This window comes from Electrona antarctica (genome assembly GCF_951216825.1).
Source record: "Electrona antarctica genome assembly, chromosome: 3".
NCBI classification, from domain to species: domain Eukaryota; kingdom Metazoa; phylum Chordata; class Actinopteri; order Myctophiformes; family Myctophidae; genus Electrona; species Electrona antarctica.
In genome coordinates, this window is record NC_136808.1 from 34345809 (window position 1) to 34370443 (window position 24635).

Here is a 24635-nt window from a genome sequence, read left to right on the forward strand (position 1 = left end):
ACAAGCGCACGGCGTGTCGATTCACATTGCGTTGCACGCTTGCAGTTCGGCTATTTTGACTATTCTTAATTATTATTATTTATTTATGGAATTTCTTAGATTTGTTTCTTTGTTTGTTTTAAAATGTATAATTTTGAAACCTTTTGAAATATATGTCTGTAACCAACAAATGGGTCCGGACTCCCGTCCCACTGTTTGGGAACCAGTGATTTAGAAGACATTTCAGGTCTTAACCTGTACGGGAACCCCTTTTGGTGTTTATAGCATTATGTTATACTTTAGCTATTAGCTCATAGCGCGGCACCGAGTGCTGCACTATGAGCTTGTAGGTCTGCTATTTTTGAAAAGTCTTGAAAATGTGGTGCAAATCTTTGAATATATATTCTTTCAGAGCGAACGTGTTAAGTCAAATCTTTGCTTCTGGGGGAATCCTGGAACAACATATTTTCAGATGGGGGTCGGCGGCCAATTACATATATTTTTTAGTGTACTTGACATGAAAATGACTGACATAGAAACATGGGTTTTTCAGAAAACTGTCAGAATTTAGAAGGCATTTTGTAGAATCGTTCTCAGGTCAAAATGGGTTAATGGGTTGACCTCCTCCTCCTGTACCTCAATGGTCCTCCTCTCTCCTCCTCCTGTACCTCCATGGTCCTCCTGCAGGAGCACAAGGTTCTGTTGACAGGGACTCCTCTCCAGAACACCGTGGAGGAGCTCTTCAGTCTGCTGCACTTCCTGGAGCCCACGCGCTTCCCCTCGGAGAGCACCTTCATGCAGGAGTTTGGAGACCTCAAGACAGAGGAGCAGGTGAGGAACTTGAACAGAACGTAAAGGGCTCCATTTTCGTCCCCGCCATTACCTGCGACGCTGCCCACAAGTCAGCCGCTGCCCGGAAAGTATAGGGTGTAGGAGTATAGGAGCTTGCTCTGTCCCTAAATGGTATTTTGGTCCAGCGTCACCCACTATTTATTATGGGTTTATATAGGGTTGCAGCACAAGTGAGACTTCAAGGCAGCAACGCATCAATCTTCCATGGGCTATGAGCATAGACCGTAGGCTATGAAGCAATATATCAGTGGGCATAACGAGCAACGGATAAGGGATCTCTTAAAGGCAATGGCATGTGGCACGGTGATTGTTTTCATTATTGTTTTTTTGTTTTGTTTTGTTTTTCACTAGTCTCAAATAGTGTGTTTAGAAAGCTCCAACGAATAAAGAGCCCTTAACGCTCCAATTTCGTCGCCGCCTTTACCCGCAACACATTCAGCCGCTGCCCGAAAATGACGAATATAGGAGCTTTCTCTGTCCCTTAATGGTATTTTAAAAATGAGCAAGATTTGAGCGAGTCATGACTCAATGAGAAGACGAGTGTTCTTGGCTCTGCGGGGTGGAGAAAAAAAAAAGAACAGCACGAGGGGCCTTGAAGTGAGACTTCAAGGCAGCAACGCAACACTCTTCCATGGGCTATAGACCGTAAGGCTATGAAGCAATATAGCACTAACAGGCAACGGATAAGGGATCTCTTAAAGGCAATGGACTGGTGATTGGTTTAATTATTGTAACGCCCAAACCACACCTATGCATAATATAACGGGTAACGGAGGTGTGTTAGGGATTTAGACAGGTAACCAAAATACCAACTTTAGTGGGGGAACACCCCTTCCCCACTGCTAAATCCCAAAACAGTGTATTTAGAAAGATCAGACGAAAATGGAGCCCTTAGTGTCTTGACCGCATGAGCCCTAGCGTCTAGCGCCCCTATTATGTCATAAAATTGGTGAGCAATCAGCAAGAATAGGCAAATATTCGGCATAAATTGCAGCTCTTTAAAGCTCACAACGCTTGTAGATCAAGTGTAGACCAAGTATAAACCAACTATAGTGCCATGGGGCACCCCGGTCAACAATGTCTATAGCAGTGGTTCTCAAGGTGGGGTCTGAGGACCCTCAGGGGTCCTTGAGGAGGTTCCAGGGTGTTCCCAGCCAAATGATTGATAGTTAGGAGCCAAATGGACCCTTATGGGTCTGTAACTGTGTACAAATGGAACCAAATGGCTCTCTGAGTTAACAGATTGTATCAAATAAGGATCCATAACCTAATGCGTATCAAACTGGGGTCCTTGAAATTATAATGTTTGCGAATTGCTTGTCTATGACTTGGATATCATCTCTGGCCATACGACTCAGATGACAATACAGTACAACAATGCCAGCAGTAGGATGGAAGTGATGCATACGAAGAGGTTAGGCTAAAGGAGAACAACATGGGTTGGAGGGTTCCCTCTTTGTGGATCCAATGTACCAACATCTATTTAGAAAAACTAAACGGTGCTGTACTGTGCTACACTTCGTTCATCTCTGCTTTCAGCAAACCGTACAATTGGCAACAGATTATATCTTTTAAAAGCTATGGAGGATGATATAAAGACGAAATGACAGCATTGCCAGACAGCTGTATCCTGTGTACTGTAACTACTTGGAAGTGGTGCTTTTGTCTGTAGTGGCGTGTCACATTAAAAAGGCCTTGTTTTGTTGGGGACTGCAGTAGCAGAGGAGTATTGAGAGATGATGGGTTGTGTGACCAGGTGAGGAAATGTGAATTGTGAAATACACAAGCGGGACACTCCCACGCTCAACAAGAGCCCTTCAGCAAGATTGAATGAATCCCCTCCCCCCACCTGTCATTGACTAGCAGTACTGGACTGTGACTTATAAAGCACTGGTTCTAAAAGCGACGTCTTTAGGTTTAAAGTAGGCCTAAACTGAATCCTCATTTTATTTTATTTTATTTTTTGAGGGGCACCCAAATCAATATGGAGACCTTGGCGCGCGTGCGTGTGCGTGTGTGTGTGTATGTGTGTGTTTGCCTGTGTGCGTGTGTGTGTGCGTGTGCGTGTGTGTGTGTTTGCGTGTGTGTGTGTGTGTGTGTTTGCGTGTGTGCGTGTGTGCACGCGCACGCTGGAACAACTGCAACGCAGAAGTACACGCAACCTGCTGCTGATAATGTAACCCTCCACGCTGATGTTTCACAATCACAATCTGGAATTTTAAAGCAAAAGTGTGATGCAACTTTGCTAGGTGTGACATGGCATGGAATCTTATTACAGACACGTATTGGTTTTGGTTCCTCAAAATAGTAGCAGCAATAATAAACTAACACTAAAAAAATATATATATATTTTTTTTGTTATTATATTAGTTATATTAGTTATATTAGTATATTTGTTATTATATTAGTGTTAGTTTATTATTGCTGCTACTATTTTGAGGAATATATATATATATATATATATATATATATATATATATATTATATATATTATATATATATATTATATATATTTTTTCATATTGTACTTTTAACTGCCAGACTAAATGGTCCAGGCCTGCTATGATTCAGATCGTTTGGTGTGTGTATCAAGGGACAGACATCCACACCTGGTGTTGTCTCAGCATGTGCAGCCCAAGGTCCTGTTTGTGCAGATGGAACTGTTGAATGGTGCACCGTTCTATCTGGGTCACATTGACACACACACACACACACACACACACACACACACACACACACACACACACACACACACACACACACACACACACACACACACACACACACACAGAGAGACCAACATATGGTGGCTAATGATATCACATAATATGAACATTAGGCTACTGGTTGTTTTAATATAATTGACACATGCTCAAAGCAAACAATTTTAAAGTCACTATACTCTACACAGCATTTACCCCTTTTTAATTGAGGCAAGGCCTGGCAATTTTATTTGTATAGCACACGTTTCAACAGCAAGGCAATTCAATGTGCTTTACAAAGAACACAAGCAACAGAAACACAATTATACAATGACATTAGATGCATAAAACAAAATAATAACAGAGGAGGAGAAAGAAAAACAATAAAGAGTAACTCGATCAAAGGAAGCGGAAAACAGAAAGGTCTTTAGTTGTGTTTTAAGAGAAATAAGAGTGGCAGAAAACCTGTGGTACATATATGTGGTACATAAAAACATAACGTTACTTCCCCATGTTTATTTGTGGTTTCAGGGACAGAAAGCATTTTTCTTGATGCTGCTGAGACATAAGTCCTTAACCCACCCATGCAATATTTTTAGGTGATATACAGTAGGCTGACTTTGCGTTTGTGTTAATGTGGCTATATAAATTCAGGTCTGAGTCCTGAGTTAAGAATAATGAAAACACAACTGGAAGTTCAGAATATGAAGCTGGTCTTCTTTCAACCTTTCATCCATATTTCAGGCATTTCAAAGGGACAAATTGTCCAAAATGGAAAGAAATAGCGTTACATCACGTTGTCCGCTTGTAGAACGTCTATTTTCACCGTTTCTGAAATAGGGCTTAAGTGGGTAATCGTAGCTGTAAGACTTGAGAGGTCTAAATTTGTACAGTGGCCCTGATTTCAGTACAGCAAGGAGCAATGCACCCATTTATAATCAGAGATATTTCAACTCTGTAAGCTAAAACCATGATGGCCTCTCTTTATCCAGGTTCTAAGAGGAATATTTTAAGTCTTTGATCACTGGGTGCATCACCACCACCTCAAGGACCTGGAATGTGTGAGGTGTACAATTATAATCCAAATGCCACGGAAATCAGGGTCGGGGAGAGAGTGAAATTCACTCCCATTTATCTCTCTCCTATGAGTATTTTCTTTTGACTGGTTCAGGTGAATATCCTGTCATTGAATCATATTTTATCCACTTAAACCCTATACTTTGCTGACTGGGGTACCCCAGCGATGTATATTTAACTTGGCATCCTCCCTTTTTCCTATTAAGACCAAAAGACTGAACATAGCCGCGTTGCGGCGCTTGTGAGCTTGTAGATCTGCTGTTTTTGCTGAATGTTCGCCAATGATGACATGCTCAGAATAGGGACTCTTGTGGTTAATCACTAGTGATGTAAAAAAAAGTAAGAAAAATAGATTAACATTAACATTTTTACAATGTCCATGGCATACATACACCCATGACTTTTACTAAATATCCACAGGTCTGTGCCTACATTTATGTACTGTAGATGGAGTGGACACAATTGAACGACAATGCTGTCGTGAATGTCCTGCACTGACTACTGTACACCTCTAGGGCAGGGAAGTAAGTTGATTGCATTCACACAGATAGACAAGCATCCCAGGTGAAATCAACCACCCACGGTTGCACACTGACCCTAATGGACAAACAATGGGCGCTGCATAAGCAAAAAATGACAAATGAATGAGCAGGAGCATCTGATTCATAGCTATAGCTTTATGCTTATGGTCTCCATGTTTCCTCTTTTGACAGGTCCAGAAACTCCAGGCCATCCTGAAGCCCATGATGCTGCGTCGTTTGAAGGAGGACGTGGAGAAGAAGCTCGCTCCCAAAGAGGAAACCATCATCGAGGTGGAGCTGACCAACATCCAGAAGAAGTACTACCGAGCCATTCTGGAGAAGAACTTCTCCTTCCTGGCCAAGGGAGTGGGAGCGGCAAACGTTCCCAACCTGGTCAACACCATGATGGAGCTGAGGAAGTGTTGCAATCACCCCTACCTCATCAAAGGTTAGCTTTACTCCTAAATTCATGTGTTAACCCATTGATACCTGAGGCTGAATCTGGGAACGCCTTCTAGGGCCTGACCTAAGGTTTCTGAAAACCTTCAAATTTTGATTCATTATTTTTTTAAATAGTTATGTTTTTTCAAAAATAGCAGACCTACAAGTTCATAGCACGCCACTCTGTGGCGCGCTATGAGCTTGTAGATCTGCTATTTTTCAATAGCTAAATTATAACAATAGCTGATGAGACACAGAGAGAGCGCCGGCATCAAGGGTAGAACAACGTATAGGTTGCACCAGGCATCAATGGGTTAAACATTTTGTAAGCTTAACCTTCAGACAACTTCAGTCTGAGTCATAGTGAACTACTGTATATATGGTTATGTTAGTCATAGTGACGGGGCAGTGGTCCGCCCGCCCACCCATTAGCCAATTTGAATATAATAGGATAAGGATTGTGACAGGCCTAGCACTCAATAGTAGTGCACACTATTCTCAGTAGCACAAGCTACGATATCCAGATAGTGTGATCAAATCAAAATGGTGACAGCTGTCACATTTTTTATTGAATCAGACTAAATCAATTTACCACCATCAGAAATGGCATACTGTGTGCTGTCTCATGTTGGTTTGCAACGTGTTTTATTGTTGGTTTTCTAATTTAACTGCAAATCATGCCCATGGCAAGTTTCCAAAGTTCCATAATCCTATTTTAAAAGTACAATAGTACAGTTAGTACTACTGAAAATAAACGTCACAGACTATTTCAGGAAAAAGTGTCCCAGTGAAAGGATGGGGGGAGGTTGGAGGATAGGGTATCTATTTTCTTTCCTATTCCATTTTGCCCATACTCTTATATATGGGCTGGTCCCAGTGGTCCGGCACCTGTCAGAAGCGAGTGTTAGGGAGGAGTAGGACGAAGGCACTACGTCCTCCTGGTGGTAGTCTCGCATTACCAAACTGTTGCCTCTCGCAATTTTCAAATGCTTCCAGCATCATACAGTCTGGAGCAACGGAAGTTCTATCATGAGTAAAATGTAAAATATAAAGCGGAAGTGGAGCCTCCTCCCCACTTCTGTTTCGTCTTTACAGTCGTGCACATTTATCCTAATATTTATAAATCATCTAAGCATAGCTTGCTGCTTAGCAGAAATGGAAATAAAAAAATAAGCTAAGATTGTGGAATAGTTGTCTGGCTACGAGAGACTATCCTGGTGGGGACTCCACACTGGCAGAGAGACTATCCTGGTGGGGACTCCACACTGGCAGAGAGACTATCCTGGTGGGGACTCCACACTGGCAGGCCAGTCAGTAGTGACAACACAGAAATGTGTGTGGAGAGGAATTAATTGCCATAATGACTAAATTGGGGAGAAAAGGGGGGTACAAAATGTATTGGCTACTGTAAAAATGTTTAAGAAAGAAAATAAAGTAATCTAGCCAAAGTGAGGCAACAGCATCACATGTTTGGCCAGTGGCCAACCAAACAAAGTACACATTGTGTGGTTCCCACCAAGCATATTTTGCATACTCCATTCTCTACCACCCCATGTCGCGTTCTCACCAATGCCTCTCAGTTAATACTAAAATACCCTTTCAACACCACCACAGTGACTTACTATGTGAAATATGAGGTACTGACCCACTGCTACATGAGGTCACTTGGTGGTTATCACATGAAATGTGTTGCTTCTATAGCCAGGTAAATGGTGAGACTTTTCCCAGAGATAGCTTATTGTGCTGTGTTCATTCAATTGCATTTATAAGTCTGTATCAGTGGGCCAGCCCATGATTATAACTGTGTGTGTGTGTGTGTGTGTGTGTGTGTGTGTGTGTGTGTGTGTGTGTGTGTGTGTGTGTGTGTGTGTGTGTGTGTGTGTGTGTGTGTGTGTGTGTGTGTGTGTGTGTGTGTGTGTGTGTGTGTGTGTGTGTGTGTGTGTGTGTGTGTGTGTGTGTGTGTGTGTGTGTGTGTGTGTGTGTGTGTGTGTGTGTGTGTGTGTGTGTGTGTGTGTGTGTGTGTGTGTGTGTGTGTGTGTGTGTGTGTGTGTGTGTGTGTGTGCGTGCGTGCGTGCGTGCGTGCGTGCGTGCGCGCGCGCGCGCGCGCGTGTGCACTATATACGGTGTAACTAAGCTAGTTGTCAACTTAAGCATCACTGCGTGGGGAAGTGAGAGCAGGTGAAATGAGAGTGAGCTGTGCTTTCCTCTCTGTGTAATTTAGATGCATGCATGTTATGAAGACAGATGCCAGATTTATTCGACATCCTATAGTGTGTGTAGTCGCAATGTACAGTACATATTATAGATGTTTTGATATTATACTGTTAAGACTGATTATTGGTTTACCTATGATGATAGATTAGGGTTAAGACTGATTATAGGTTATTGGTTTACCTCTGATCCTAGAATACTATTTATATGCATTTGTATGACCTCATGTTTACCTTGATTACTCAAAATCGCTCTGGATTAAGAGCGTCAGCTACTGTAAATGCCTAAATTGTAAGGGTTGGATTGAGATTAGGATTGAGACATAGGCTACTAGGGTCATGTCGAGGGGTTGTATGTTCTGGACATAAAGGTGAGACATAGGCTACTAGGGTCATGTCGAGGGGTTGTATGTTCTGGACATAAAGGTGTACATAAATGCTACGGAAATAGGAGATGGGCTGCTGACCTGTGGGTCACACGGCCCAGGAACCGTTTGTTCCCAGGGCTACTTACTTAGTGCACAGCAGGGATGATTATGAATATTGATGAAGCTGAATTGAATACATTTGGTAATCCCGAGGTTAGTTTGCCTTTCATTACATCAGCCCGTGAAACTTCACTGGAAAACCTGCTTATCTCAATGCGTAATGGATATGGGGTTTTGCCATGCAGACCACAGTCCCTGGACTGGCTAATGTCTGTTTTACACAATTCCACACTGCGTCATGTGTGCCAGGACCATATTATGTTGTTTGCCCAAGCTGTGGTTTACAGCAGTGTTACTATAGATAGGCCTACATACAAATAGAGTAGGTTAAACACTTACACCCATATATGCTTCGTTGACCGGAGTCCCTCAGGAGTCTGTATTTGATCCCCTCCTTTTTTTCCCCGATACGCCAAATCTCTTTTTTGTTTGCCTATTTTTGCCAAATGTTCACCTATATTGACACATACTTTGCAGAAAATAGCTGATCTACAAGCTCACCGCGCATAGAGATATGCCATGTTGTGAGCTTTATCTGTTATTTTCATTTAATGTGTGCCTATTTTCTCCAAATATTCACCTATTGGGATGCTAGATTACATTTGGTTGATTGATGATAGGTAAAGAGCTCTGGAGCAGAATAAGAGGAAGGTCTTATCTTCCAAAATGTCACAAACTGACTGATATTGAATGATGGGCTTCAGCTAATGACATTACAAACGTGTGGTCGCCATCACGTCAAAAGTGTCCTCTATCGTTTTGTCATCCGGGGAATTAAGTGCTCCTCCCGCCTTTTTAAAGAGGTGCAATAATGTGTTACTTTCATGCCGTCATTCATTTTGTAACGGTAGTTGTCATTGTCAGCTCAATAAGATCCAGTACCTCATTTTATAACCACACCACTCCAATGTAATGCAAGGGAACAGTCTGCTGATGAAGGCTAATGTGCAACAGGGGCTCGATTGAGACGAGGAATAACATGGAACAAATGGAAGTGTCACCATCACTGAAACATGTCACCGCGTCTGTACCGACTGTCAGGCGCATTAGCTGGATGATGTATACATGCTGTAACGCTGATGTACATCTGACCAGATTGAGAGAAAGCTGCGGCGGAGGAGGAGAAGAACGGCATCAGTGACATGACTCTTGTCAGATGTGGGCTGCATGTTAATGGACATTTTATATGATTATGTCATCAGGAGGAGAGAACATGTAACGTAGGGAGGGAGGAACGGCGGTGTGCTCCTATGCCAGTGGGCTTGGCTATAAATAAACTAAATTAATATTTTAATGTGCATCGGACCAAGCGGAGGAAACAAGCATCAGTCACTTTGCAATCTGTGCTGCTGAGACAATATGTTTGAGGTCTTATACTGTAAGAATCTAATTACTAAGTACCACTAGTTTTTTTTTATTGCAGCACTTTCTAGATTACATCAATACCTGATAATTTACTGCGGTTTACTGTTGCTTGGATTCTTGTTGTTGTCACTTTGTATATTATGTCATTGCAGTAGTATAGTGAGTATTTATGTCATTTCTGTTTGTATTGTAACAACACGTATAGTATCAACATACTTGTTCATGTCAAGTATGTCTATGCCTAGGACGACATTGGACTGCCTTTTATAAAAGTCCTAGATCGCCTAGGACGACATCGAATGGCCCCTTAGTTTATATGGCATCCAGCATCGCTATAATCTTATTATTTTCCCTCCGTCCACACTACCTTTAGCAGCGTTTATCTCGGAATTGAAGCTCAGATTGAGGTGATCATACAAAATATCGGCTGAAAATCGGCAATGTGCGACTAAAACTTGATATTAAACGTGGCACTGAAGGAGTTTTAAAAAACTAATGACATTTGTAGAATCGGCCTCAGACCTCATAAAAATGACATTGTAGATGATAACCTGAACTCTTTTCCTTTTCTCCCATGCAGGAGCAGAGGAGAAGATCATGGAGGACTTCAGGGAGGTGTACAACCCAGCCTCCATGGACTTCCACCTGCAGGCCATGGTGCAGTCTGCCGGAAAGCTGGTCCTCATCGACAAGCTGCTGCCCAAGATGAAAGCTGGAGGCCACAAGGTGCTCATCTTCTCACAGATGGTGCGCTGCCTGGACATCCTGGAGGACTACCTCATCCAGAGAAGGTACAGTAACACTAATGCAGACACACAGAGAAGGTGGATTCAGCTTTTGATCTCTCAGTTTTCCTTCCTGACTGCTGAGTGAGTTTTAGTGTCTTCTGCGGCCTTGGGAGGACGCGTGGTGCAGCGTGACAACGCACTGCAAGCAGCAGCACCGCTTGTTGTTGCAAGCTTGCAACACGCTGCAAGCAGCAGCGAACGTAGCCCCATGTGAACCTCAGTCCCTACGCTATTTCTGTAGGTCAGGAGAGCGTAGGGACTGAGGTTACATATGGGGCGCAGCTGGAAGAACCACTGAAGAGAGGAGGACGGTTTTGGCCTAGGTTGAACTCACCCACGGTGGATGTGATCCTCTTTCCTCCATGACGACATGTAAACCGCGATGGTTGGATTAATATAAATAGTTTGATTTATTAGCTGTTAAACAGTGAACAGTTGAGTATGAATAAATAACTGGATCCGTGCCCATGGACCATGGACCATGGACCATGGCAAATAGGCTACCAATAATATTGAATAGCCTGCCGCTGGCGCTTATTGTTTGATTGAATAGCACTTGAGTTTGCAACTTTGCACGAACAGTCCCAAAGTAGCCTACAGCTGCCCGCTCCACGCTGTATGGATTAAATATTACCAATGCAGAATTGCCAATGTCAAATCAATCATCAATGCTGGTAAGACTACATCAGTGTGTGTGTAGTGTGTGTGTGTGTGTGTGTGTTTGTTTGTTGTGAGCGAGCGGTGCACTGTGTTATACTATCAGCGTAGTAGTAGGCTATAGATATAAAATGGTCCCCTTTCATGGTAATTTACAAGACACAGTGTCAGTGTGGTATAATTTCTAAACGTAGCAGTCAGGCAAGGCAAGCTGTACATTATAACAATAACATGCTTGCTGTCAGTGCCTTCCTCAAAGAAAAATGAAAGGGGGGGGGGGGCCTCGGGCTAGGGTCAGGCTGGAAAAAGTCGTCCCGATCCCATCTCTAATACACACTCTAGTGTTACAGACCCATTAGGGTCTATTTGCTTCCATTTGTATAGGCTTAGAGATAAAGAGATGTAAGGGCCCATTTGGTTTAATTTGCAGGGCCATAAGGTTTCGTTTGTATACTGTCAGAATTACAGACCTGTATGGGTGCATTAGGTTCCATTTGTATCAGAATTACAGACCTGTATCGGTCCATTTGAATTATCATTCCTAATTAATATCAATCATTTAGCTGGGGACACCCTGGAACTCCCTCAAGGTCCCCTGGGGTTCCCCAGACCTCACATTGAGAGCCAGTGCCCTTGACAAAAGGTGGCCAAATAACCCAACACTAAAATGTTACTCTGTGCCGAGAGATGGAAAAGCAAGATGGCATGTTGCCTGGAGGTAGAGAGGTTGCGTAATGATTGATTGATTGAATACCTTGTTATAAGACATAAATGTAAACCGCAACAGAGTATAGTTTGACAGTCAAACTAAAAGGATAAAAAAAAGTCATTGCAGTCTTGTTTCCATTTGGGTCCTATGTATTCAATTCATAAACATGACATGAAAAATAACAACGAAATTCAGTCAAAGAAAAAAGAAAAGGGGTGTATTAAGGGCCCAGTCACCTGTCTTAAGGGAGAAGTGATTCTGGGCATGTCATAACCTGTCATAATGACATCAGGGTTGTGAGTTTTATCCCATATTCTTATATACTCTCATATACTTTTATTTTTCTGCTGTAATCAAGCGTAGGGCGAGCGTGAACTACCCCAGATGGGCCCTGCATGCTGATGCACATTCAGTCATAAATTGTGATTGTGTTACTGAAGATTATTTATCTGGTATGTCTTCTTTTGAACTCTGGAATCGATTCTCCACGGGTATCTATTCAAAGTCAATCTTTGTATCTTTCATTTGCTCTTCACATCCTTATTGGATGAATTGAGCTCTTCAAAGCCAACCTCCCCACATTCCCTCGCCTGTGCTGATCTACTCTTGCCTATGGATTTTTCTGAGTGTGCTGTGTTGATTGTCACGTGAAACTTTCCAGGTTTTCTGTCCCAAAACTCATCAAAATTATACATGTTCACTTCTTATGGAGGTTTGAATTCCATTGACGCCAATTTCAGCATTTCCCGTTGAAGGGAAAATAAATAAGCATCTGTCATAAAGGGCTAATGTTGTTGGACGTATTCTGTTCTTGACTGCAGTCAAGTGGAGGGAAAGCCATTAAAGTTAGTCTGCCAAATTAACTGAATTTAGGCTGGTGGTCTATGCGTGTGTTTTGTTGTGAAGCACATTAGCACAACAATCCCAAGGATATAAATCTTAAAGTAGTTGTGAGTGTACGTACGTGAGTGCTTTGTTGCGGACTCCAATAGCCACGAGCCTAGGAAATCATTTTTGATCACCATTTTTCTCCCCAATTTAGTCGTTATGCCAATTACCTCCATGTACAGTCCTTGTCACTGCCAACCCCTAGAGTTTAGACTTGGAGTGTGTAGACATAACCACATGTTTCCTCTGATACACGTGGAGTCATCAATTGCTTCTTTTTACCTGCGCTGGGGAGTGTCACCAGGAGGCGCAACACGTGACGAGGAACAGGCTATCCCCCGCCGTTGTGCTCCTTGCTGAACAGGCGCCCCAAAGCCCTAGATAATCAAACGTCCACACATATACTGTAGTACCAGTAAGACGCGCTGAGGGCGAGAAGTGACCTCGTCCTAAAGGGTGAGGCCGCGTTGAAACAGAACTTCTCAATACGGCACAGTTGAGAAGCAGGAGTTAAACTATTAATCTGGTGTCAGTGAGGTCAGATGTAGAATTGTAGAGTTGCATGTCGGCTCCATATACGTATGCAGATCTAGTATGTCAAACCATGTATGGCTATCCAGGGTTTGATGAGGTCAGTGTCATGATCTTCATATATGGAGATCCAGGTGATGATACAGTAGTCAGCCCCGCATATCGAGATACATATGTTGAACCAGCTTGGTTCATTTGTAAGTGTGACTCACACTGGTTATCATGAGACTGTCACAATATGGCCATATATTGACATTCCCATACTGTATATTTCTCCTGTTTTTCATTGACCAAAAAATGCACAATGAAAAACGGGTATGGCCAGGGTTCATGGCCCGTTCGATGCAAACGTTGCACACACACTACCTGGATGCCAACGACAAACCTCTGCCCCAAAATTTCCAGAACAGCCTGTTATAGCACCAGTAGGCAGCTTTTCACATTTTAACCTACTGTATAACTGCATCGATCTGCGTAAAACGTTGCATGCACACTTCCTAGAGGCCAAAGAAAAACCTTTTATAGACACCTTTTTTATATTACTCCTCCAAAAATCCTTCAAATCGTTACACAGTAGCCTATCTCTATAGTCATGTGCTCAAGACGGATCTGTCCGATATTTCATATTTCATCCTAATTGGCTAACATTGGCTCCCAAAGTTTGCTGGATTGGCCATTTTTGAACAAAAAGCCTCAAATCATGAACACAGCATGCAATTTACGTGAAATATTTCACACACTTTACTACTAGGCGGAGGAATAAATCCCACCCTTACACATTGGCCTGTTATTTGTCTATATGCTTCTAATGAGCAGAAAGAGTCAATAAGAAACAGACTTGGTAACTGTAGGAAATAACTCGACAGTAAAGAACCTGGGGGTTATTATTGACTCTGAACTGAATTTCAATGCGCATATTAACCAGGCTACCATGACCGCCTTCTTTCGAATTAGAAACATTGCACGCATTAGAGCATATTTGTCTTTAGACGATGCAAAAACGTTGGTCCACACTTTTATCTTCTCTCGAATCGATTACTGCAATGCACTGTTCTCTGGTTTGCCAAAGAAAACAACTGACGGGTTTCAACTTGTTCAGAATGCAGCAGCTAGAGTTTTAACTAAAACTAAGATGATAGAACATATTACTCCAGTTTTTGCCTCTTTGCATTGATGGATGGGGAAGTGATCAACATATGGAATGTCAGAACAGGTTCTGACATATATCCATATATGGAGATCTAAGGGTTTGAGGTTTGACGTCAGATGAGTGGCCAATATTGATGACATCAGGGATCTCCATATATGGGCTTAACTGAGACAGCAGGTCGGATTTACTATATATCCATCCCTGATGATGTCACATGATGTCACAATGACCTGGGCACCATATATGGGGGCTGATGTCACGTGATGTCACGATGACCTGGGCACCTGGGGGCTTGCCAGGGGTGATCAGGGGGCTGATGTCACGTGATGTCACGATGACCTGGGGCTTGCCTGGGGTGAGTGACGGGGATTTGAGTTAGGTGTCGTGACAGTGACGGGGATTGTGTGTTAGGTGTTGTGACAAAAACGCAAGGTTTCATAGTTAACTGCGACCTATATATTCCTCTCTGCTCTCTCCATCTTTTCCCAATGTTATTTTTGAGGGGCGCTAGCCCCTCCTACAGTATATACAGGTTTAATTTTATGTTTGTATTGGCACCGTTTGTTATACATCACCATTACATCACCTAATCAACATGAGTTAGACTTTAATATATTAGCGCCCCTCACTTCACACAGGTGTGATTTTATTTATTTTTCTTCCACTCCTCAGTCTCACTCTCTCTCTCTAAATGTAAACCTGCTCTCACCGTCCACTCTGCTTCCCAACCGTCTGTCAAGCCAGTACAGTCAGGCATTACGCTGCACGGCGCAGGGCTCCACACTGGGTTCAGCAGCAGGTTACTGAGCCCCTCAGGGCACTACCACATCAGACAGGCGGGGAGGTCTGTGGGGCCCCTCTCCTGACTGGAAGTGGGCCACCTCAGGGGAGGGAAGAAGGTGGGAAGGGGGTAGAACATGGGAGGGAATAGAGTAAAGGGCTGTGGAGAAGCCAGGAGCAAGACCAGTCCTCCGGGGATTGATTTGAGGCTATCTTTGGGCAAGGGATTTTTAATTGCCAGGAGGAGAAGGTAAATTAATTTGGGAGATTGGAGGAGAAGGAGGCTGGAGATCAGTCAGTCTCATTCGTCCTTTGCTCTTCATCTTACTTAGTTAAAAGGACCTGGTCTCACTAGAAGCGTGTTGCTCCCTGTTGAAATACCCAATGCAAGCTTTGTTTACATAGCGATGTGTGAGGCTGTGAATTATACTATTATTGTCTCCACCAGGCCGAAGGCATGGGGAGAGAGTATGTTTTGCACTCCGTCCGTGTGTGTGTGTCCGTCCGTGTGTCCGTCCGTGTGTGTGTCCTTCCGTCCGTCCATTACCAGCTAATCTCCGGCACCGTTAACCCGGTCGATGCCAAACTTTGCACACACACTCCCTGGATGCCAACGATGAACCTCTGCCCCACATTTTCCAGAACGGCCTGTTATAGCGCCACCATGAGGCAGCTTTTCACATGTTTTACCTAAAACTGCACCGATCTGCGTGAAACGTTGCATGCACACTCCCTAGAGGCCAAGGACAAACCGTTGACCTGCATTTTCCGCATCTGCCTTTTATAGCGCCACCAGGAGGCCGACTTTTGTAAAACACATTTTTTGATATTACTCCTCCAGATTCTGTCCAAAAATCTCACAAATCGTTACACACTATCTCTATGGTCATGTGCTCAAGTCGGATCTGTCCGATATTTCATATTCCATCCTAATTGGCTATAATTAGCTTTCACAGTTTGCAAGATTGCCCCGTTTTGAACAAAAGCCTCAAATCATGAACGCAGCATGCAATTTACGTGAAATCTTTCACACATTTTCTTACTAGGCTGAGGAATATATCCCACCCTTTTCACATTGGCCTGTTATAGCGCCACCAACAGGTTGATTTTTGCAAAACACATTTTTGGAACAAAATGCCTCAAAAACATGTTTATATTAATCCTAAACATTTTGCCAAACATCTCACACAGTCCTATCCTCCTGGTGGAGACCTGTGCCCAGAAGGGCACTTTTTCTAGTTATGTTTTATTTTCTGGGGCCTGTTTGAATGTTTGTAGAGATGTATGCAACGGCGGTATCGAGGTGATATGGGCTAAGAGAGTTTTATAAAACTGAGGCATCCATGACCAAGAGTCAAAGTCTTCAAGGAAATTGTAATTGCCAATCAAATTGCTGGTTAATTTAAGTACATTTTCTAATTGTATGTATGTGAATCCACTCGCATTGAACTGTATCACTAAAAAGTAAAAATGACGTAAACATAACCTGTTAAAGTGTTAATATATATTGGGTATAGTTCTATGCTGTATATATTGTACTCATCACCCAATATCTTGCACTGGCTTTACAGTATATCACTGTTATCGGGCAGAAACCTCTCCTCTCCATATTCTAACTGTTTTGTGTTTTTTTTCACATTACAGCGTCACGCAAATGCATCAAAAGTAGCAGATCCACAAACTCGAAACAATAATAATACAAAAGTATTTGCACAAATGCAGTGACAAAAGCATGGAACAATACGGTGTCATGGCATGCTTCTCATGGCGTGGCGTGTGTTGCAGGTACCTGTATGAGCGCATCGACGGCCGGGTGCGGGGGAACATGCGGCAGGCGGCCATCGACCGCTTCAGCAAGCCCGACTCGGACCGCTTCGTCTTCCTGCTGTGCACGAGAGCCGGAGGCCTGGGAATCAACCTCACAGCCGCAGACACCTGCATCATCTTCGACTCCGACTGGAACCCTCAGAATGACCTGCAGGTAACGCACACACACACACACACACACACGTTTGCATTTTTTTGGGGGCATTTTACTGTTAGCCTAAAGCCCAAAAATAGCAGATCTACAAGCTCAGAGTCACAACACATCGCAGTCAACAAAATGAACGCTGGTGTTGTGTCCTTAGGCTCAGGCCCGCTGCCACAGGATTGGGCAGAACAAGGCGGTGAAGGTGTACCGGCTGATCACCAGGAACTCCTACGAGCGGGAGATGTTCGACCGGGCCAGTCTGAAGCTGGGCCTGGACAAGGCTGTGCTGCAGAGCATGAGTGGCCGAGAGAACAGCCTGGGAGGGGTATGTATTATTTGGCTGTGTGGACCCCACCGTGGAAAAAAGATTTTTGTTCAAAATTATTCAAATATTTTTCCATTTTCAAAGATATTTCAAACACAACAGACCGCATGAGTCGCATCACGGCGCATTGTGAGCTTGTCGATTGGCAATTTTGAAATATCCCAAGTATGAAAGCAATAGAATACACCCGCACACTGTGTATTTGCTTGGTACATGAGTATTTTCTTATTTAATGAAGCAACGTTTCGGACCTTCCTCATCCCAAGTAAAATAGGGTTCAAGTTGGGGGGGGGGTGCGTGTGCGTGCGTGCGTGCGTGCGTGCGTGCGTGCGTGCGTGCGTGCGTGCGTGCGTGCGTGCGTGCGTGCGTGCGTGCGTGCGTGCGTGCGCTCGCTCGCTCGCCTGTGCCTGTGTGGGTGCGTGCCTGCGTGGGTGCGTGCCTGCGTGGGTGCGTGCCTGCGTGGGTGCGTGCCTGCATGGGTGCGTGCGTGCGCGGTGTGGTCATGCCCACACACAACTTGACTCACACACTCAATTCAGAAGTGAAATCACTGTTTCCAGATTGTAGTCTTATTTTCTGTCCACCATAGCAATTAAATATAATATCTTCATATAAAATCTTCAATTATATGCTACAGATATATAACTGTTAGGAGTATTATTGTTCTGTTATTGGAATACGTAATTAATTTATCACGGTATTGTAAAGGCTAATATTGGCAGGATGACTCAATTGGACAGCTCAGTGGTAGAAATCTTAATTAAAAACGGTCTTTACTTGCTGAGGTTCGGTACAGAGGGAGTCAGTCAAAACATATGTAAACAAATCAGACAAGGAGAAGACATAGGTAAACGAAGCAAAAAAACAACAAGAGGAAAACTCGATAGACAAACACATTCCAAGGCTGGCACGCTAGGGACCAGCTACAAAGACGAACTGGCACTGAGAGAGTGGAACACAGATTACACTAGAGATAATGAGGGACAGGTGAAACCAGCCAGGGCGGGGGAGACAATCACGTAGGCGAGGAAACACACAAAGGCTGGAAACGAAGTCTCTGAAATTGGATAAGGGGGTGAGCATTTCAATTTAACACTGGAGATGAAGAAAGAATGGCATGCATGCATGCAACAACAAAACAATACGTAAACTCAAGAGCAGGGCTGAATCTGACATTAGGGGACCATTTTCTTCTGTGATTAAAAAAAAAAGTATTATTAGCGTGTACCGTACATTACCGAAAATTAAAAACAGCGATGGATCGGTGCACAGACACTGCACAGTGAACGGAGAATGTGGCTTGGAACAGCCTGGCCTGATTAACTTTCACTATGATAAAGGGTTAGTCCACACTACAGTGGTCTTAAAAAAAAACAGTTTTTGCTGAGTCTGGCCCACTGACTGGAAATTGTCACCCCCATTGCCATGTGAACAAAGCTCCTGTATTGTGTACTCTGTGTGTTCTGGGAAAACAGGAAGTTTTGTCATTTTTGTAAAGAGCTAAAAAAAAAAGACAAATTATATCTGCTGTGCATCCTGACTAATAGATGCAGCAGATAAGAAATAGATGGAGATGCGTTATGTGTCCCTGAGCAAGACAGTAGAACAAATTTCATGTACGTGCAAATGTACAGTGAAACAAACACACCTGAATGAATGACCTTAATAATAATCCAGCTAGTGTTTGAATATCAATGTGTTGTTTTGTTTTCTGATTGCTGTTTAGTGCGACAATAGAACAACAAATATTGTATTTGCACTGCACTGTGTCCAAAGCAAAAGGAATAAAGTCAACCTTGAATCTTGAATCTGCGGTTGTTAATGCATAAATCTCAGTGAATAAATATCTCGACAGTGTCTAGTAGTGCACGACGGCAGAAAGATGCGAAATCTGGTCTGACTTTCTCGTAAAAAAAAAACTTCTTTTCTGAGGCAAATTATGTATGACTTGATTTGCCACCCACACAGACCGTCATCACGGTGTCGGATTGCAATTGTGCAGCATTATGCTGCGTGTGATGTTAAGTGCCTCCTGAGGATTAGTTCACTTTTGAAAGCCTGGTTTTAGCAGCAGCTCAGCTCTGCTGTCTTGTCTGATCAGCATATTAATCTACCTGGGCAGACACGGCTGGACATCTTTAAAAAATGTAGACTCCCAACATATGTTCCAGTTCAGTGTGTGTGTGTGTGTGTGTGTGTGTGTGTGTGTGCGTGTGCGTGCGCGCCTTATACCAACCTTGAAACGTAGTTACGTCACCAAGAATGGTGGTTTCTTATTAGCCAAGGGTTTCTACCGACAGCTGATTTGCTCGGACACATATGACGTAAATTCTCCATTCATTGTCAATGGCTTGTGTTAAGACGGAATCTACTGTACACTAGTATAGCTGTTTATAGGAGGGGCCCCTCAATAATACTATATAACAATAGTCTCCTCCTGGCTGTCCCCTCGGCACCTCCTGCAGGCCACTCAGCAGCAGTTGTCTAAGAAGGAGATCGAGGACCTGCTGCGGCGCGGTGCCTACGGGGCCATCATGGACGACGAGGACGAAGGGGCCAAGTTCTGTGAAGAGGACATCGACCAAATCCTCCAGCGCCGAACCAAAACCATCACCATCGAGTCTGAGGGACGGGGGTCCACCTTCGCCAAGGTATGCGTGTCCTTTGTACCTATACACAGTACACACTACACACATGCTGTCGGGGCTTGAGCTTGTGGATCTGCTACTTTTTTGAGTTTCAATCCTGAAAAGTATCAGTTTTGGACATAATGAGGTTTCCACCCGACAGAGACGATATATTATATATATATTATTCTTAACTCCACTAGTGGGCCGCCGTGAGGAGATTATAAGTGGTGCCCCAAAATGGTTGACAAAACACTAACATTTTAATACATTAATATAAAAAAATCACACCCGTGTGAACTGAGTGGTGTAAGGTCACACGGGTCTGACGTAATGAAATCATGTCTGACGTAATGAAATCACACCCGGGTGAACAGGGTGAACATAGCAACCATGCTCATTTTTTCTGCACAGACTAACAAAGCCAGTTGTAGGAGTGGTTTACACCACTCAAAAATAATAATGTAAATACACAGAACACATTTTCAAAAACACCTTTTGTTTAAACCCGTGAAAAATCAATTGATTGATCATTAAGGCTGAGTCTGCTCCAAAACGTTTTTGCATGAGATGCAAAGATACATTTGATGTATCCGCAAGACCCAAACTAATGAAAACAGCAGATCTACAAGCTTGTAGATCTGTTATTTCCACTACTTCGTAAAGGTTTTTCATTATTATTCATAGCATTTCTTTAGGTTGTTTTGAACATTTCTGAAATTCTGTTTTTTTATTATTTTTAACTTACAATTTAATTTCTGACATGTTAGATGTTTTTCTCATTTTTTTTAAAATGTTTTGAAATAATAATAATAATATATTTTTTTAAATTATAAAAAAAAAAATAGGACATTTACCCATAAAAATGGGCCCACGACCCACTGTTTGAGAAACAGTGGCGTATGCACTTTCCTCTTCATTGAGATAGACAGTGAAATCTGAGTGGGAGACCGCAGAGGGAGGCAAACAACATGATTCCATTTCAGCATGTACAGTACGTGTGCATGCGGTTTCAGAGTCTGTTTTTCCCCCTCCACTACGTCATCTCTGGGAACATATTTTCCAAATATATCTTATCCAGATGCAGTACCATTCCCTAAAACCTTAATGGCTTCCACAATTAGATTTTTGGCCATATGATATTTTCATGATAAGTGTGTGATTTCACGTACCCCCCCCCCCCCCCACACGCCCACCCCCCCAGCAATGCTACGAGTTATTGTCTCCACCAGGCTGAAGGCATGGGGAGAGAGTATGTTTTGCACTCCGTCCGTGTGTGTGTGTGTCCGTCCTTCCGTCCGTCTGTGAACAGCTAATCTCCGGCACCGTTAACCTGGTCGATGCCAAACTTTGCACACACACTCCCTGGATGCCAACGATGAACCTCTGCCCCACATTTTCCAGAACGGCCTGTTATAGCGCCACCATGAGGCAGCTTTTCACATTTTTTACCTAAAACTGCACCGATCTGCGTGAAACGTTCCATGCACACTCCCTAGAGGCCAAGGATAAACCTTTGACTTGCATTTTCCACATCTGCCTTTTATAGCGCCACCAGGAGGCCGACTTTTGTAAAACACATTTTTTGATATTACTCCTCCAGATTCTGTCCAAAAATCTCACAAATCGTTACACAGTATCTCTATGGTCATGTGCTCAAGTCGGATCTGTCCGATATTTCATATTCCATCCTAATTGGCTATAATTGGCTTTCACAGTTTGCAAGATTGCCCCGTTTTGAACAAAAGCCTCAAATCATGAACGCAGCATGCAATTTACGTGAAATCTTTCACACATTTTCTTACTAGGCTGAGGAATATATCCCACCCTTTTCACATTGGCCTGTTATAGCACCACCAACAGGTTGTTTTTTGCAAAACACATTTTTGGAACAAAATGCCTCAAATCATCCAATTGCCATCAAAGGCGTATGAAGAAATGGCACCCTTTTCACATTGGCCTATTATAGCGCCACCAGGAGGCCACAACCTGACCTGCCCTGGTGGAGACCTGTGCCCCGAGGGGCACTTTTTCTAGTTTCTAATGAAATAACCAGATGTTGATCATTAACTTTGATCTTTGCATAGTTTGATCAGTGTGATGTCTAGGAATTAATATTCACCAGATCATATACTGGAACACACACACACGCGCACACACACACACACGCACACACACGCACACGCACACGCACACGCACACGCACACTAGAGTTCTCAATCTCTGCCCGAACCCGGCCCGGCCCGATTTTCGGGTAGGGCCGGGCCCAAAATGCACGATAATTAGTCGGGCCGGGCCGAGCCTCGGGCTCTGTGATTGTGATTTTTTTTATTTTTTTTATATAATTTTATTATAACAAAAATAACAATTCTGTTGTTTGTGTAATGTATTTATTTAATATGAAGAGGGCTGAGCTGGTGAATGTTGGCGATTCACTTTTACAGTTTAGGCTATTATACTATATGTGACTGAAGTAGGAGGAGGCGATGATCAGCAGCAGGCAGCAGCGCACCAAAGTGACAGAATAGAACGGTGGTTGTTGAACTTGCTACCGCTGGATGGCCTCTGGTTTGCCAACCAAATGAGCTGCTTACTGCTCAGCATCAACTATATAACTTAAGTCAACTTGCCATATGCTTAAATGTTTTATAAGACCATCGATTTATCCGCAATAGCTCGTTTTGGAAACGTCGGGGCTTAACGAGACACTGCTGTTGAACCCAGCTGGGTGAATAAGCTAAATTAGGCTACCTAATCAACGGTAAATGCTCCATATAACTAATACTATGAAAGCGCCTGCACGTAATATAGTTACATGATGACCAAGCAATGTTACAGTCACACTGTAGGCTACAGCTATTTGGTTTACAAATCGTATCGCAGCGCGCTGTAGCCTACAGCTATTTAATTTCCCCATCGTAGCGCAGCGCGCCTCGTTGTGTGCCCACTGCCCAAAATAAAAGATCTGCAAGCTGTCGACAGACTCGACACGCCATCGAGCGGCATGTTGATGGTTTGTATGTCTGTTCTTTTGGTTAGGCAACGCACATTACGCGTGGTATGTGGGTTTGAGAGGCAATGATTAATGTAAACTATACAGTAACCTAGTAGATTATAGCCAAGTTGACTTGAATTGTCATAATATTGCCAGTAGCCTATTGGACATAATTAACTGCGTCACTTCAGAGGATCGCTGCTACTTTGATTCAGAAGATGTTTACTCACCCCTGGAAATTGCTGGAAACCATTAGAATGTTGAAAATGGAACATTATCAGCCAATTAACGTGAGTTACATAAATCCTTTATTTCGGCGACTATAGACTATTAGTGCGTTCTCTGACACGGTCGTCTCAATAATCCACGGCTCCGCGGCCATATAGTGTATTTTTTCTCTCTTTTTTCACTCGGGCTTTTTCGGGTTTTCGGGCCTGACATTATGGTAATTGTTAGGGTCGGGCCGGGCCTCGGGCCGACCCAGTTAGGGTAGGGTAGGGCCGGGCCTTAATTTTCAGGCCCGATGAGAACTCTAACGCACACCCACGCAACACACACACACACACACACACACACACACACACACACACACACACACACACACACACACACACACACACACACACACACACACGCACGCACATACAAAAGAAACACATTAATGTATACACATTAATTTGATACCTCAGTCACTGGATCTTTTATATGACCAGCACACGTCAAGGGATTGGTCAATTAGATTATGTTTTGATATGATTTTGATGTCTGCTTTCAGGCCAGTTTTGTGTCGTCAGGAAACCGCACAGACATCTCACTGGATGATCCGAACTTCTGGGACAAGTGGGCCAAAAAGGCAGAGATCGATATGGAGACGGTCAATGGCAGAGTAAGCACTCCACAATTCACATTTTGATATACAGTGTAGTATTCTGTGTTACTAGTAGCAGTAGTAGTGCCTCTTTCACTTTTCTATTTTTCTCTTTCTTTTCGAATGCTCTTTAAATGACATTGTATGAAAGAAGGAAAGCTAAAGTAATTGTGTTTTAATTGTCTTTTGTCAGTGAAAGTTAATGTTTAGTAGGCCTGCTATAGGCTACATAACCAGTGCTGTGTTGGTGAAGTTTCTGTTTTTATTTGTATTATTCACTGCTGCTCACTTTATGCTTTTGATGTAGGAAATCTGTCTGTCAACCAGGCACACAGCAATTACATAACTGTAGTAAACAAAACATTGCTGTGTTGGTGAAGTTTCTGTTTTTATTTGTATTATTATTATTATTTGCAGAACACACCTTGTTTTTTTTATTGTTGAGCACAGTGTCTCCTGTTTATATTATTTAAATTGTATATACACATAACGTTGCCTTGCCATGTAGTGCATATTGGTTCTGGTAGTAGTAATGGTAGTCAATGTAATAATGCGTGGCTGTAATAGTAGAAAGGCCAACAACATTGGTGCTAGTTGTGGTAGCACTTAATGATCCCCCATTACTGTGTGGGGAAGTCCTTTAGCGCTCAATTATTAGAGAGATGAAATTGGCAGAATCAGACGCTGGTCACACACAGCATGCATTAGTA

At 43.1% G+C, this 24635-nt stretch overlaps 1 protein-coding gene across 6 annotated transcripts in view; it reads left to right on the top strand.

Moving 5' to 3' along the window:
* Positions 1 to 24635, top strand: part of chd9 (chromodomain helicase DNA binding protein 9) — a 169384-nt gene that overhangs the window by 108987 nt on the left and 35762 nt on the right. For all 6 annotated transcript variants that reach the window (XM_079497542.1, XM_079497544.1, XM_079497543.1 and 3 more), the window contains 7 exons: positions 667 to 810; positions 5324 to 5579; positions 10216 to 10426; positions 16924 to 17119; positions 17268 to 17435; positions 19901 to 20086; positions 23833 to 23943. In XM_079497542.1, coding sequence (XP_079353668.1) covers positions 667 to 810; positions 5324 to 5579; positions 10216 to 10426; positions 16924 to 17119; positions 17268 to 17435; positions 19901 to 20086; positions 23833 to 23943 — 1272 coding nt within the window. The remainder of the gene's footprint in view (positions 1 to 666; positions 811 to 5323; positions 5580 to 10215; positions 10427 to 16923; positions 17120 to 17267; positions 17436 to 19900; positions 20087 to 23832; positions 23944 to 24635) is intronic.